This window comes from Dama dama, chromosome 24, assembly GCF_033118175.1.
Source record: "Dama dama isolate Ldn47 chromosome 24, ASM3311817v1, whole genome shotgun sequence".
Taxonomy (NCBI): Eukaryota; Metazoa; Chordata; class Mammalia; order Artiodactyla; family Cervidae; genus Dama; species Dama dama.
In genome coordinates, this window is record NC_083704.1 from 32,416,754 (window position 1) to 32,431,319 (window position 14,566).

Below are 14,566 nucleotides of genomic sequence, written 5' to 3' on the forward strand. Positions count from 1 at the left end.
CAGAAAGGATTTGTACCTGGAGGGTCCCACAGCATCCTGCTCCATCTTGTCTTCATCCAGTGAGAAGCCAAAGGGTCAGCAAGCCTGGCATGTAGTTCTCACAAGTCAGCCCCCCAGGGACTGAGAGCCAAGCAGGGAAGAGCTGCTGGGGAACCCCTAAAGAAGAGTAGAAGTTAGATCTGGATTTGTCTTCTTAAACACCATTGAATGCATTTGCCTGCCTGATATTTACTGAAATGTGTTTTGTCTGGCAGCTAAGATGAAATATTTGTCTCCCTGAAAATCTAGAAGTATACACAAAATTATTTCAGTCTATTAAAATTGCATTTCTGACTTAATACCTGTACTTTAATGACTTAAAAAGCTGCCATTTTTCAATACATTATTTTTATAAACTGCATTTTGTTTTAAGGTTAAGTGAAATCTGTGATGCCATAATATGAAGGACTCCTCACTGCAAGAACATTAGTTTTCGGAATAACCAAATTACTTGCAGGAATAGAGAGAGCATTTTAAATCCTGACATTCCTCAAGTTTGCTTCTGTTTACCTACCCAGATCAAAATATATTGGCTTGTGAAATGGTGTTACAGTTCTAAAGAAAAAATTATTATCTCATCAAGAAATTGGAGTCCCAGTGTTTTATAGGCACATAGAGTATTAGGACTTGAGTAACTAGCTTGGTGAATTAAAGGAGAAAAAATATCCATCTCTGTTCTATCCATAGAACAGTTCTAACATGAAAAATGTGGGTTGTTTTTTTTTTCTCTACACCAGCCTGTTCTCTGATACCAGCAGCTGTGCTCTGCTTAGTCGCTCAGTCATGTCCGACTCTTTGCGACCCCATAAACTGTATGTAGCCCACCAGGCTCATCTGTCCATGGGATTCTCCAGGCAAGAGTACTATAATGGGTTGCCATGCCTTCCTCCAGGGGATTGTCCCAACCCAGGGATTGAACCCAGATCTCCCACATTGCAGGCAGAGTGTTAACTGTCTGAGTCACCAGGAAAGCCCCTGATACCAGCCAGGTGTCCCAAAATACAGTTCAACTCTGACACTGTACAAGGAGTTAGCTTCAGATACTACAAGTCTTCCTGGGTCGGGAAGACTTCCTGGAGAAGGGAATGGCTACCCACTCCGATATTCTTGCCTGGAGAATTCTGTGGACAGAAGAGCCTGGCTGGCTATAGTCCATGGGATTGAAAAGAGTAGGACATGACTGAACAACTGACACTTTGACTTTCCTACAGGTTAAGGGTTCAGTCCCACAAGACTGGTACCCACCACACACAAATATCAGATGCCATCAGTCCAGGTCTCCTCTGATCAACTAGGGGGTTACCACAACCCCCTCCTTGGGTTTGAGAACTTGCTAGAATGGCTCACAAAACTCAGGAACGCACTTTACTTACCATTATCCATTTATCATAAAGGATACAACTCAGGAACAGCTAAGTAGAAGAGATGCCTAGGGTGAGGTCCGTGAGAAGGGGCACAGGGCTTCCATGCCCTCTGCATGCCCTCCACTCTCCCAGCACCTCCATATGTGCAGTTACTAGGAAGCCCTCAAACCTCATCAGTTAGGGTTTTTTATGGAGGCTTGGTAGCACTAGGGGTAAAGAACCTGCCTGCCAGTGCAGGAGACATAAGATATGTGGGTCCAATCCCTGGGTTGGGAAGATCCCCTGGGGGAGAAAATGGTAACCCACTCCAGTATGCCTGGGAGATCCCATGAACAGAGGAGCCTGGCAGGCTACAGTCGACAGAGTTGCAAAGAACCAGACACAACTAAAGCAACTTAGCACTTCATTGGAAGGAAGGATTGAATCATTGACCGTTAGTTAACCAAAGTAAATTAACCTCCAGCCTTGTGTCAGGAGGTGGGCCTCAAAGTTCCAACCCTCTAATTACAAGGTTGATTACCCTGGCAACCAATTTCCATCCTGAAGGTAACCGGGGAGGCACAGTCACCAGATATCTCGTTGGCATACAATGACACTTATCACTTCTGACATCCTAAGGATTTGGAGGGAGGTGTATGTCAGGAAACTCCAGCAGAGAGCAGATACATATTTCTGCTGTATCTCTGTGATGGGAAGGAGGGAGGCATTTGTAAACTGCATGTGTTTAAGTTATTTACAGATTAAACAATATTGGGTACTTGATGTGTACAAGCTTTGTACTGAGTGGCAGAGCTATGGTGATGACCAAGACAAATCTGCCTCCTGTGCTTGATTCTACTTTAGCATCCTCCCTTCCTGCTATCTGCTGTGCCGAGGAATTCAGTTGCTACCCCTGGGGCACACTCCCTCTAGCAAAAACCAAGGCAGGGTCATCCTCTACTGATGAAGGGAGTGGCCTGTACCTCTCAGGTGATGAAACAATGTTGAGAGCCACAATTCAGGCTTAATCACCTTTTTCTTTGGAGTAGCTTTGCCTTTTATATTTGCCTGCTCTGAACTCAGTGAAGCTGCCACACAAAAATGTCTGTAGTTTCTTCAGGTCTGGAAAATTCTCAAGACATTTTCTCTTTAATTGTTGCCTTTAATTGTTGGACTTTTCCTTCTGGAACTCTGGTTGGAACATTTTGTTTTATTCTCAGTGTTTCTTAACTTGGCTCTCATAATTTTTGTTTCTTTCTTCATATTCTGAAATTATTCATTGTTCTACACCTTCCAGTCTTCAGCTCAGTTCTAGGACTGATTTCTTTCTTAACACTGTATTCTTCAGGGGTTGGAATTCAGCTTGATATTTTTCAGATTTGCCCCAATCTTTTTTCTTTGTCTCCTCTCCTCATATCGTAAATTTAGCCCCTTCTTGAGTAAAAGTGAACGTTTTAAATATACTCATTTTAAGATCACTTCAGGGAAGTGTGTTATAGCTGGTCTCCTGTGGTCCAGTCCGCTGACTCTGCTTCTTGTCGACAGAGCTCTTCATGAGCTTTGTAGGATTTATTTCTCTGCTTATCCTTTGTAGGTGCTGCCTTCATGTTCTGTCAGGGTCACACTAACTCTTTTTACACAGTTGTGTTTTCAGAGTTTGTTCCTCCCGTTTCCTTTCTTCATCCCTGTATTGTGGTTGTGCCTGGGAAATCCAAATTAGTGTGGAGTTACATTCTCTCCTCTCAGGTGTAGAACTTTTGGTCTCTTTTCACACTTGCCTTTTCCCTCTTTAAAAATAGCCTATCCTCATACAAATATTTTGAACAAAATTTTGTAGAATATAAGTAATTTATTACTTATATAATAAAAGTATCTATCCTCATATAAATATTTTTGACCAAAATGTAACTGATTTATCACTTGGAAATATATATGTCACTGCTTTATTTCTTTATGCTTTAGTTATATGCATTTTTATTCAACTTTTAAAGTAACGCTATTTGAAAAGATCATATAATCAATTTGAACTAATTTGTGCTCAATTTTTGCACTAATTTTTTCTATGATTAAATATTGATAATACTTGTCAGCAACTGAGATCTAAAAATAAATCTCTCATTCTGATACATAGAGATTGCTTCAAGTGCTTCAGAAACTGCTATTAAGAGCCTTCAAGCACCTTTTATGAATTGATTTATAAAAGATAATCTGTATGCCAATTGAAAATTGTTTTTATCTGTTCTTCAAATCAGTCTTCTAAGGAGAGATTTCTTAGACAACTTATATTGAGGTAATCTGAGTACAAGAAGAACGATGCAAGGATTGGAACCTAACAAAAGGCCAGTATGTAAGGATCCTGATTGATTACTTAACTTCAACTGACCTCTGCCCTTCCACATGTTGAGTGCCCTTTACTAAAGCTCATAATTATGTGATCTTTTCCCCAATCTATGCTATATCCCAGGCCACAAATTTTGAGGTTGCCCATAATGTTTTATTAAAATTATGAATTATGTGCCATTCTTTGTTAATAACTAGACAGTGCTTTCAAGGGCAGGGAGAGCATTTTATGTTTGGAGTCATCTAAACCTAGCAGTACCTCTAGTGGTTACAGTTGGTGAATTTAGAATGTATTGGGTTGTCAAAAAAGTTTATTTGCATTTTCCTGTAAGACGTTACAGGAAAACCCAAATGAAATTTTTGGCTAACGCAGTGTATGAGTTTTCAGTAGCCATTAGCCATCTGTCGCATGTGTACATGTGCGTGCTCAGTTGTGGGTTGCCATTTCCTACTCCAGCGGATTTTCCCAACCCAGGGATTGAGCTCATCTCTTACACCTTCTGCATTGGCAGATGGATTCTTTACCACTGTGCCACCTGGGAAGCCCCAATTTATTGGGTGTGACTTTATAAAAGACAATTTGACATGTTATTTCTAATTAATAAAAAAAATATGTACTTTTGTTTGAGAATGGTAAATGGTGTCTGTCAGATATGTGGACTTTTTTTTTCCCTACAATTTTATCATCAAGTTTTAGTATTTGCTGGCATGAGCTTGAGTAAACTCCGGGAGTTCGTGATGGACAGGGAGGCCTGGCGTGCTGCGGTTCATGGGGTCACAAAGAGTCGGACACGACTGAGCGACTGAACTGACTGACTGATGCTATGCTTAGTCGCTCAGTCATGTCCGACTCCTTGTGACCCCATTAACTGTAGCCTGCCAGCCTTCTCTGTCCATGGGCATTCTCCAGACAAGAATACTGGAATGGGTTTCAGTGTCCTGCTCTAGGGGATCTTCCAACCCAGGGATCGAACCCAGGTCTTCCACATTGCAGGACAATTCTTTACCATCTGAGCCACCAGGGAAGCCCAAGAATACTGGAATAGGTAACCTGTCCCTTCTCCAGGGTAACTTCCTGACTCGGGAATCGAACCAGGGTCTCCTGCATTGCAGGCAGATTCTTTACCAGCTGAGCTACCGGGAAGCCCAAGTTTTAGTATATCTAATGCTTTAAAGTTGTAGGAACTACATGTTGAGTTTAATCCTAGTCACTTGGGCTTGCATCTTCCTTTCAAGTTTTTTTCTGAAAATTGACAACTGCTTTCCAGGAAAAATGCACATACACCTATCCATGAGCCCAGTATTTTGCATGAATTTAACAGGTCATTGATATAAATATAAATATATAAATATACATGCATAATATACATGCACATAGATGGGGAAAATATTTATCTAGCATAATATTACTGTGGCATTTTGTGATTATTATTGAAAAACCTGAGATTTTATATTTTACTACTAATTTTTTAAAGAAATAATTTTATAGTTGATCATTTAAAAGAAAAAACAAAACACAACTCTAACGTTAGGTGTATTTTTCTCAGAGAACTGAAATGGGTTTACTCTATGCTGCCTATAAACACATTTTGTTTGTCCATACTTTGTTTTTAGAAGATGGAGCCAACTCTTCACTTAGGACAATTTGACATTAAAAGCAGGATTTCTGCTTTCTTTTATAAAAAGACCTGTAAACCCTGGGTCCACCTTCTCCCCATCAGCCAGAACTGAGCAGAGGTTCCATTACAAAGATGAGACTTGCCTGTCTTTTTTCCACAGACCCCACAAGTCTCTATTGCCTTGATGACTCTGGTGGCTAAGGTTTAATTGCTGTTTTCATGGTGCTCAAGCAACTGTTTACTTACTCAAATTATAGAAATGGTTTCTTGTTTTCATATTTTGCTGTCAAAGTAGAACAGTGAAAATCAAACCAAAGAGCACATATCACAGGAAAACCTGAGGAATAGTTTGGTAACTTTCTTGCTGCTGTTGGTTTTGTCTCTTTTTTTTTACCTATGAAGGGTACAAACTGTCTACCAAACATAGCCAAACTTCATTGCATAAATTGGAGTTCACTGGGGAACATGTCTTATTATGGTTATCTCTTCTACCCTTATATCTTTAATTTATCAAATACTCTCATAGCTTACTTTTATATTTTTATACTGTGAATGTAAATATATATAAGAAGTCTCAGATCATATTACACAATTCAGTATGATGAAATACAAATAAAATATTTCAATATATCCATAAATTTACCTGCTACCTGCATTCCTGTTCTCTGCAACAGCTCTGCCTGCACAGGCTGCCTTGGTGACACTTACTTATCACTGTAGGACAGGCCAGTGGACAGTCCTGGCTTTTTGATGGTCTTTGCTCTATCAAGTCACTCTCTTCATAGAAGGAATCTTCACCATCCTTTAGAGTTTAAGCATAGCTGTCAGCCTTCTGGAGTCAAACTTGGGCCAGGTTGATTAGGGCCTGAGAAAGAGGAGCAGCTCACTCTATTAGAAATGCGGATTTCCCCTTCATTTTCCCATTTATAAGGCTATGATCTAGTAGCATGTGGCACTTACTCTTTGAATTTATCTGGTTTATTTGCATACTTAATATCTGCCTCCTCCTGGGGTCCCTTTTCTTTCACCTCTGTGAGCCTCAAGCAGCACCTAGCATGTTGCCTGCATGCTAAGTCATGTCCAGCTCCTTGCGAAGACCCATGGACTGTAGCCTGCCAGGATCCTCTGTCCATAGGATTTTCCTGGCAAGGATACTAGCATGGGTTGCCATTTCTTCCTACAGGGGATCTTCCCAAACCAGGGATTGAACCCTCATCTCCTGTGGTGGCAGGGAGATTCTTTATCACTGAGCCACCTAGCACATAGTAGGTCCTTCATAACTACTTGTGGAATAACTGATGAAGTACTTACATTACAGTGCCCGTGTCAGTGAAAATCGTTTCATGTAAGGATGCTGTTTTGTCAACCCTCCGCATCTTTTATGCTTTCTGTCTGCCAGGTGAGGTACTGGAATGATGGAGGAGAAGAGGAATCATCGAGCAAACTGAAAGTGGCAGGAAATGTGACATCAGCCAGACTCCGTGGCTTGAGGAGCAACCTGGCATATTTCACAGCTGTCCGGGCTTTCAACAGCGCTGGTACTGGTCCCTTCAGTGCCACAGTTAATGCAACCACCAAGAAAACTCGTACGTACATTCTGATATTTTAAATGGCAAAAAAAAAAAAAAATACTTTCCATTTAAAAATAATAGTCTTCTTTATTAGTCTAGATGGACAACCCAAGTCCATAAGCCCATTGGATTCTGTAAAGCCAGCTCAGACTCAAGAGGCACAGATACATGTCTTCCTGACTCCCCTAAATCTTTGGTTAGAAATTCCTTGTGAATATGAATGCGCACCTTTTGAAAAATCTTAATGTGGGATGTTCAGTCATGTCTATCCACTTTTCTTTTAAAAATATGATCACACTAATTGGTTTGTTTCATGTATTTTTAGGTCTCCAAAGTTTGAGGATCTTTGATAAGCATGAATAACTTAAAGCTCAGGCCAAACAATCAAAAGTGATTTTTTTCTTCTTTCCTACATTATTCGAAAGAGGGCAGTGTACAATAAAAGGTTACCATCCAAAGATGTTGGTCCACATGAATATATTGATATTTTAAAAAATCTGACCAGAGATGTCAGTCAGTGTTGCCTTCAAAGCTGAGTCTTTGGTAACTGTGTATTCACAGGTGCATTCACAAACACTAGTTATGAGCTATACATTAACCTGGCTTTAAGTTAGGCTACAAGAAAATCAGTGATTTGCAGTTTGATTGCTGTTCACATATATTTCCATGAAACTGATAGCAACCAGTATCTATGTAGTCACTGTATACAATGCAGTCACTTGAGTTACATTGTCATCATCATCATGGCAACTGAGAACATTTTATGTGCACATGTTTGACATGTATTTCCACATCCACACTTCAGACCTACCACATTAAGATAGGTATCATTTTTTCTTTCTTTTTTAAAGGTGAGGAATGTGAGGCACGAAGGGATTAACTTTAATTTTACCATAATGATGTATTACTTTGACTTGCAGAAATCAATTTTTCTTCTAAGTTTATTCCCAAAATTAATTAACTCAGTAAAAAAGTTTTTAAACTTGCTCTATATGGGAATTGAAATAGTTATTTTGCTTGATCGCCAACTTCATTAATGCTATTTCCATATATAATTCCTATATTTTCATTGGCTAGCTAAAGTTGCTAAGAACAAAAATAGTATAAAATTTAATTGTATTGGCTAGTGTTGTGGGTAAATTGAAACATGTGTTAGTCACTCAGTCGTGTCTGACTCTTTTGGGACTCCATGGACTATAGCCCCCCAGGCTTCTCTGTCCATGGGATTCTCCATGCCAGAATACCGGAGCGCCACACCCTTCTCCAGAGGATCTTCCTGACCCAGGGATCTCCCACATGCAGGCAGATTCTTTACCATCTGAGTCACCAGAGAAGGTCTAAGTTAAAACATATATGTAAAGATAATTCTAGAGATTTCCTTGGTGGTCCAGCAGTTAAGATACTCCTACTACAGAGAGCCATGGGTTCAGTCCTGGGTCAAGAAACTAAGATCCTGCATGCCATACAGTGTGACCAAAAAGTGGAAAACAAATAACATAATTCTACTACTTTGGATTTTTTTTTTTAACCAGTGTTAATTTGATGAGCAAAGCCCATATGGTTACTTTTATATTAATGTTATCTATAAAAAAGAGAGTTTGGAGTAAAAGTTTAGCAATAAAACACTTTAATCCCTTTAAGCAGCATGCATTTACAAGCAGCCATCTAATGTGATAATAATTAATTATTATCCTAATAATTAGTCCTTCACTAATTATTAGGAGAAGCCTGACCCAATCTCTTATTTATAGCACGTGGTTGGGGTTTAGACCATGGAACATATAGGTGTGACAATAAGCTAAAAATATTCTACATTTAGAGCTTCTCACTAAGTATGTTTGGTATTCCCAATAACACTTCTGAATTAGTAAGATTTAAATACACATCATTATTTATATATTCAAAGCACAGTATTAATCAAAATTTCTGATTACACAAATATATGCAAAAAGATTTATCTGGTTCTTTCCTCTGACTTAATAATTGATGTGATTACTCACTAAGAAATTATGATTGTAAAAGACAGTGTGACAGCATCATGGAATCAGTGAAGAGCTTAGTGAATTGGTTAGACAGAAGGAAGAGATTGATTATAAATCAATAGGAATATCATGGTAATGTACAGTGAGTGAAATAAAATGTTAAAAGGAAGCAAAATCCCTTTGAAATTTAAAGATAGCTTATAAATACCCCATCTAAAGTAGAAATTTGCAGGTTACAATAATGATGATGATTATGATTTTAATGACTAGCAATTTAGAGAGCGATTTCCAGTCACTGTTCTAAGTGTGTTTCATGTATTGATTCTTAATACTCACAGCAACAGGGGACTTGGAAATTATTAGTAGTCTCACACTTTGGAGACATTTTATAACTATATATATATATATATACATATATATATATATAGATATAGTTTGCTGAGATATTATATAACTATATATATAATTATATGAGAGGTTATGTAACTCCATGAGATCACAGAGTAAGTAGCCAGAGAGCCATACAAATTAGCCTTTCTCACTGTGCTATCTTCTCTTTCAGCCATATAATTAGAATGTTCATGTTATACATAGCACCAGTATTTACTGGGAGTTTAGTTTGTGTTTAGGAACCAGGTAAGGTGATCAGAGATAGACAGAACTTCTGTGCTCGTGAAACTGGAATGTGATGGAACTTCCAACAATTGAATAAAATCCTCCTGGAAATGATACATTCCTACTGCCATAATTTAGCTGGAATTTGTCTGTGGGGCTGTCAGTGTTATTAAAGAAAGTTTTCTTATGCTGAGTGGGAAATTCATAGAATTAAAATCCCGTAACTATTCAAAGATTATATATAAAGGAACATTGTTAATTTTGAAATTTTATGGTAATAATTTTTCAAATATATCAAAATAACAAATAAGAAAATCTTTTAAAAGTATTTCTCACAGATCTTAATAGTCATCCTAACCTTTAATGTGGTATTAGCTTGAAATCCTAATTAAGAACTTTGATAAGGCTTTTGTGATTACCATTCTGAGGAGAATTATTGTCATGCCTCAGGCATAAAGAACGAAAATAACATCTTTGAGTCCTTCCTTGCTATCTGTCTTCTCCTCTGGGTTGTAAACTTTGTGGGGAATGAGTCCTTCTGCACCTTGTTCACCCAGCCCAGTGCCCAGCTTGGCACTGGGGGTCACTCCTTCAATGTTGAGTGGGTGGCTAGATGGATGAATGAAATCTAAAGAAGCCGGTAAGTGTGAAGTACTATGTATTTCCTCTTGACTGAACATGATGAATTCAAAACTCCAAAATTTCTGGAGTCCTTCACCATCTTGCTTAGAATGTGCAAGTTTCATGTACTTGTAATCAGGGAATTCTATATGCAAGGCTTTATATTCATACAGATCTTGAGTGATATTTTTGATTAATGTCAATAATACAAGGATTCTCGAGTATTGCACGTGAGCTTCCATTAAGCACTTAATTTCTGATATTCAGATACTTGTATTCTTTAAAGCATTTCTAAGTTAAACACTAATTAGCATCTTTAAATAAGATGGAGTTTTGTTACTGGCAACCCAAAGAGAGCTAACTCTTAAGAACAACTTTTAGCTAAATGTGCTGATGAGGAAAAATTTCAGATGGCATATAAATGATGAAATGATATGGCTTCTGAAAGGAGACATATTAAGAAGTTTATGTTTGGAGATTGCAAGAAAGAATGTGGAGGCCACATATTCTGCTTTGTGTGACTGAGAAGTCAAGTGGTAATTCTAGCTTTCATTGTGGATAGATTGAGCTCTTTGCATCCTTGAGAATCATCCATTATCTCAAATTGACTGTCAGTTATGTCTGACTCTTTGCAACCCCATGGATTGCAGCCCACCAGGCTCCTCTGTTGATGAGATTCTCCAGGCCAGAATACTGGAGTGGGTAGCTGTTCCCTTCTCCAGGGGATCTTCCCAACCCAGGGATCTAACCCAGGTCTCCCACATTGCAGGCAGATTCTTTACCAGCTGAGCCACCAGGAAAGCCCAGGAATACTGGCCTGGGTAGCCTGTCCCTTCTCCAGGGGAACTTCCTGACCCAGGAATCAAACCAGGGTCTCCTGCATTGCAGACAAAATTCTTTACCAGCTGAGCTACCAGGGAAACCCATTTCTAAAGCTGAATTATTTAAATTATTCACCCTATTTCAAACCTGGCACTTCTACAGTATTCCCCCATCTTGGTAAATTCAATTCCATTATCTCATTTGCTCAGGCACAAAATTTGGGTGGGGATCACTCTCAACTTTTCTCTTTCTCTTATACCCTACGCCTGATCCAGAACCTGACTTCTACAAGAATCCACCACTTCTTAAGGCAGCAGCCACCCTGGTACCAACTGGTACAGCCCTCACAGGGATCAGAGTAGTGGCCCTGGTCATTCAGCCCAGCTGCCTTTGCCTCCCGCAGCCAGAGTAGGTGTGATGGTGTTGTTTCTCTGCTCTGATCCTTCCAGTCACTTCCCATCCCACTCCAAATGAATGCTAAATCCTTAAAATGTTGGACAAGGCCTGTATAATCCAACTTCAAATCCTACTTAGACTTGCTTCCTACTATTTTCCACCTGACTCATTCCACGTTCCTTTCAGGGCCTCTGCATTTGCTGTTTCCTCTACTGGGAAGGCTCTTCCTCTAGATGCCCTGTGGCACCCTCCCCCAGGCTCACATGTAACCTCAGTGCCCCCTGACTGCCATATTTAAAAGCACTGCACCTCATCTCCCAACCTTCCCTCATTTCTTCCTTGCTGCTTTATTCCTGCTCATCACACTTAGAACCATCACACATACTGTGGCATGTTCATATTTATTTTATTGTTGTTTCACCAGTCTTCCTTGACTGAAGGGCACACTCCTGCAGGGCGGAGATTTTCCCTGTTTTGATCATTGCTCTATCATTACTCTCTAAGTAATCATAGTTGGTGCTCTATATGTATTTATTAAACCAGCAAGACTATCTCTTGGCTCTGTTCCATGGTGACATCATTCTCACCAGATACCCTCTTCAGAGTAACAGAATTTACAGTAAGCTCCTCCAAGCCCATTTCTACCAACTCAGCATGCTGGGAAAATTGGGCAGCTCCTTCCTGATTCTTCCACTCAGAGCCAAGTTGTGTCCAGTAGGTAGAAAACGTTGATTTGCCTGGCCTCTGTCACATGCCCAGATTCTCCCCTTAAAGAAAGGGAATCATATGTTTTATGCCTTCATCAATGATTATACATGAGTATGTACTTGAGAAAACAGTGAAATTAAATGGTGAAATCAGTTTTTTCACTTGAGTGTTCACATGTCCAAATGGAAAGCTCATCCGTGTAAGTTGAGCCAAAATTAATTGCCTGAATTTAAGGAAGCCAATTAAGTGTGTCCTCAAGAAGTAAAAAGGAAATGTGAATAAAACAAGCATGGGAAGAATATGAGTCAGAATATTTCAGAGTCTGTTGATAAAATGAATATTCCTGCATCAAATACCTAATTTGGAAATTCTAGAGTTTTTATAGGTACAATTTAATTATATAGCCAACCACTCTAAGACTCAGGATGCATATATATATCAATGCAAGGCTTCTCAAATTTTAGATGATGATCTGCTTTCTCAATTTTTGCCATTTCTGTAGGCCTTCTCTACTAATGTGTACCTAGTATTTTTTCTTAAAAACTAACTTCTCTTTTTACTTAAATAAACTTAAAGAAAATGAAAACTAACTTTCTATGTAAGGAAACCAGTATCATTGTATGTTAAAAAATAATAAGTAACAATGACAAAATAATAAATATAATGAAAAATAAGCTATTCTCCATTTTAAATGCTAGCACCATGGTCTTGTCTGTTCAGACATCTGAACCTGCTTCCTCTTTGTTCATGATGTTAGCACTAAAGTGATATGAAGGACCTGTTGTTTAAGTTGTTAAGTCATATCCAACTCTTTTTTGACCCCATGGACTATATAGCCTGCCAGGCTCCTCTGTCCATGGGATTTCCCAGGCAAGAATACTGGAATGGCTTTTCACTTCCTTTTCCAGAGGATCTTCCCGGACCAGGGATTGAACCCGTGTCTCCTGCATTGCAGGAAGGATTCTTTACCACTGAGCTACCAGGGAAGCCCATAAAAGACCTGTGCATGCATGTGTGCTTATGGCCTCCAAATCCAGCTTTCTCTTGAAACCAATAAGAAGACTAAAAGACAGTTCCTCTCGTAGTGACTAAATATTATTTGTTGGCTTTTGTGTCACATACCATGTATATATATCACCTACTCATGTTTGTTTATGACATGCCACAGATCACGCATAAAGCATTAGAATACACCATTTACTAACAATGCACATGCCTTGGATTTAGACGTTTTTTTTCCCCAATCTGTGGATTTCAGGAAATTGATTCCTTATTTTGTAAGCTCTGAAGCAAGATAGCAATATAACAGTGAATTTAATCAGGATTCCATTAGGAAGTTTCACGTAATACAGAATCAAATACTCCCTTTGGACAAATGTATAAGTCTTATGAACTTGGTAGGAGCTTTGGTACTTTTTTGAAAATTGGCCTACCTTGCCCATGAATTCTCTAAAAATTTATAAATGTTCTAATTATAGACTACAAATTTTCATGTTGATATTATTCTAAAGGAGAGATTTTAGTTAAGGAAATCCCCAGTCATTTAAAAATGAAGAAAGGATTTCTTCCCTGACTTTCTAGATTAGACCCCAAGAAAAGTCTTTTCTAGACTTCCCAGGTGGTACTAGTGGTAAAGAACCCGCCAGCCAGTGCTGGAGACATAAGATATGCAGGTTTGATTCCTGGCTTGGGCAGATCCCCTGGAGAAGGGCATGGCTACCCGTTCTAGTATTCTTGCCTGGAGAACACAATGGACAGAGGAGCCTGGTTGTCCATAGGATTGCAGAGAGTTGGACACGACTGAAGTGACTTAGCATGCACACATTCAGAGTCTTTTCTGAGTTTATGATAAATTAAGAAGCAGGTGTTTTTGTTGAGTTTTTCTTTAAAAAATGGCGTCAATTTCCTATGCCTATTCAGTGATTTCAGGACAAATATATCTTATTATTTGGGAAAAAGTGGCTTTTGGTGACTTGTTTTCTGCACCATGTCATATATTTTAGCAGTTTAATTACAAATGCTAATGTTTAACTCTAGTGAAATCCAAGTGGAAAGTATATCTTCAAGCTACCACTTACCATGTAAGTCAGCTCGTTACCATCAGGTAGTCAAGAAATCTATTGAGTTTTGCCTTAAGTCACAGCAAACATATGTTCTTAAAATTCCATGTTTTGAAAGTCAATGCCAACTTCCCTATCCACACTATGAAGATATCACTACTGAAAATTCTTGACAGCAATATTCTTTAACAACCTCTACTTTTTATAAATAAAGGAAAACATTCATTGCTGAAAATTGGAGAAAACTAGAAGAAAGTAATCACCCATAATCCTATCACTCAGAAAGACCATTTTAAAATTGTTCTTTCCTTTCAAACTTATGTTCTATAAAGTGTTTTATTTTTAAGATATTTTAAATTATCTTAGACAGTGGAGGTCTTGCCATGTATTTAGTTACCTGGTATCAGAACTTTCCCTAGGTCATTAATAATTTTCATAAATATGTTATTG

General features: G+C 38.7%; 1 protein-coding gene across 1 annotated transcript in view; it reads left to right on the plus strand.

Annotated features, from left to right (window-relative positions):
• CNTN3 (contactin 3) overlaps nucleotides 1–14,566 on the plus strand; it is a 297,915-nt gene that overhangs the window by 268,669 nt on the left and 14,680 nt on the right. Inside the window, exon 19 of the mRNA XM_061129162.1 lies at nucleotides 6,741–6,927. Within this exon, the coding sequence (XP_060985145.1) occupies nucleotides 6,741–6,927 (187 nt within the window). The remainder of the gene's footprint in view (nucleotides 1–6,740; nucleotides 6,928–14,566) is intronic.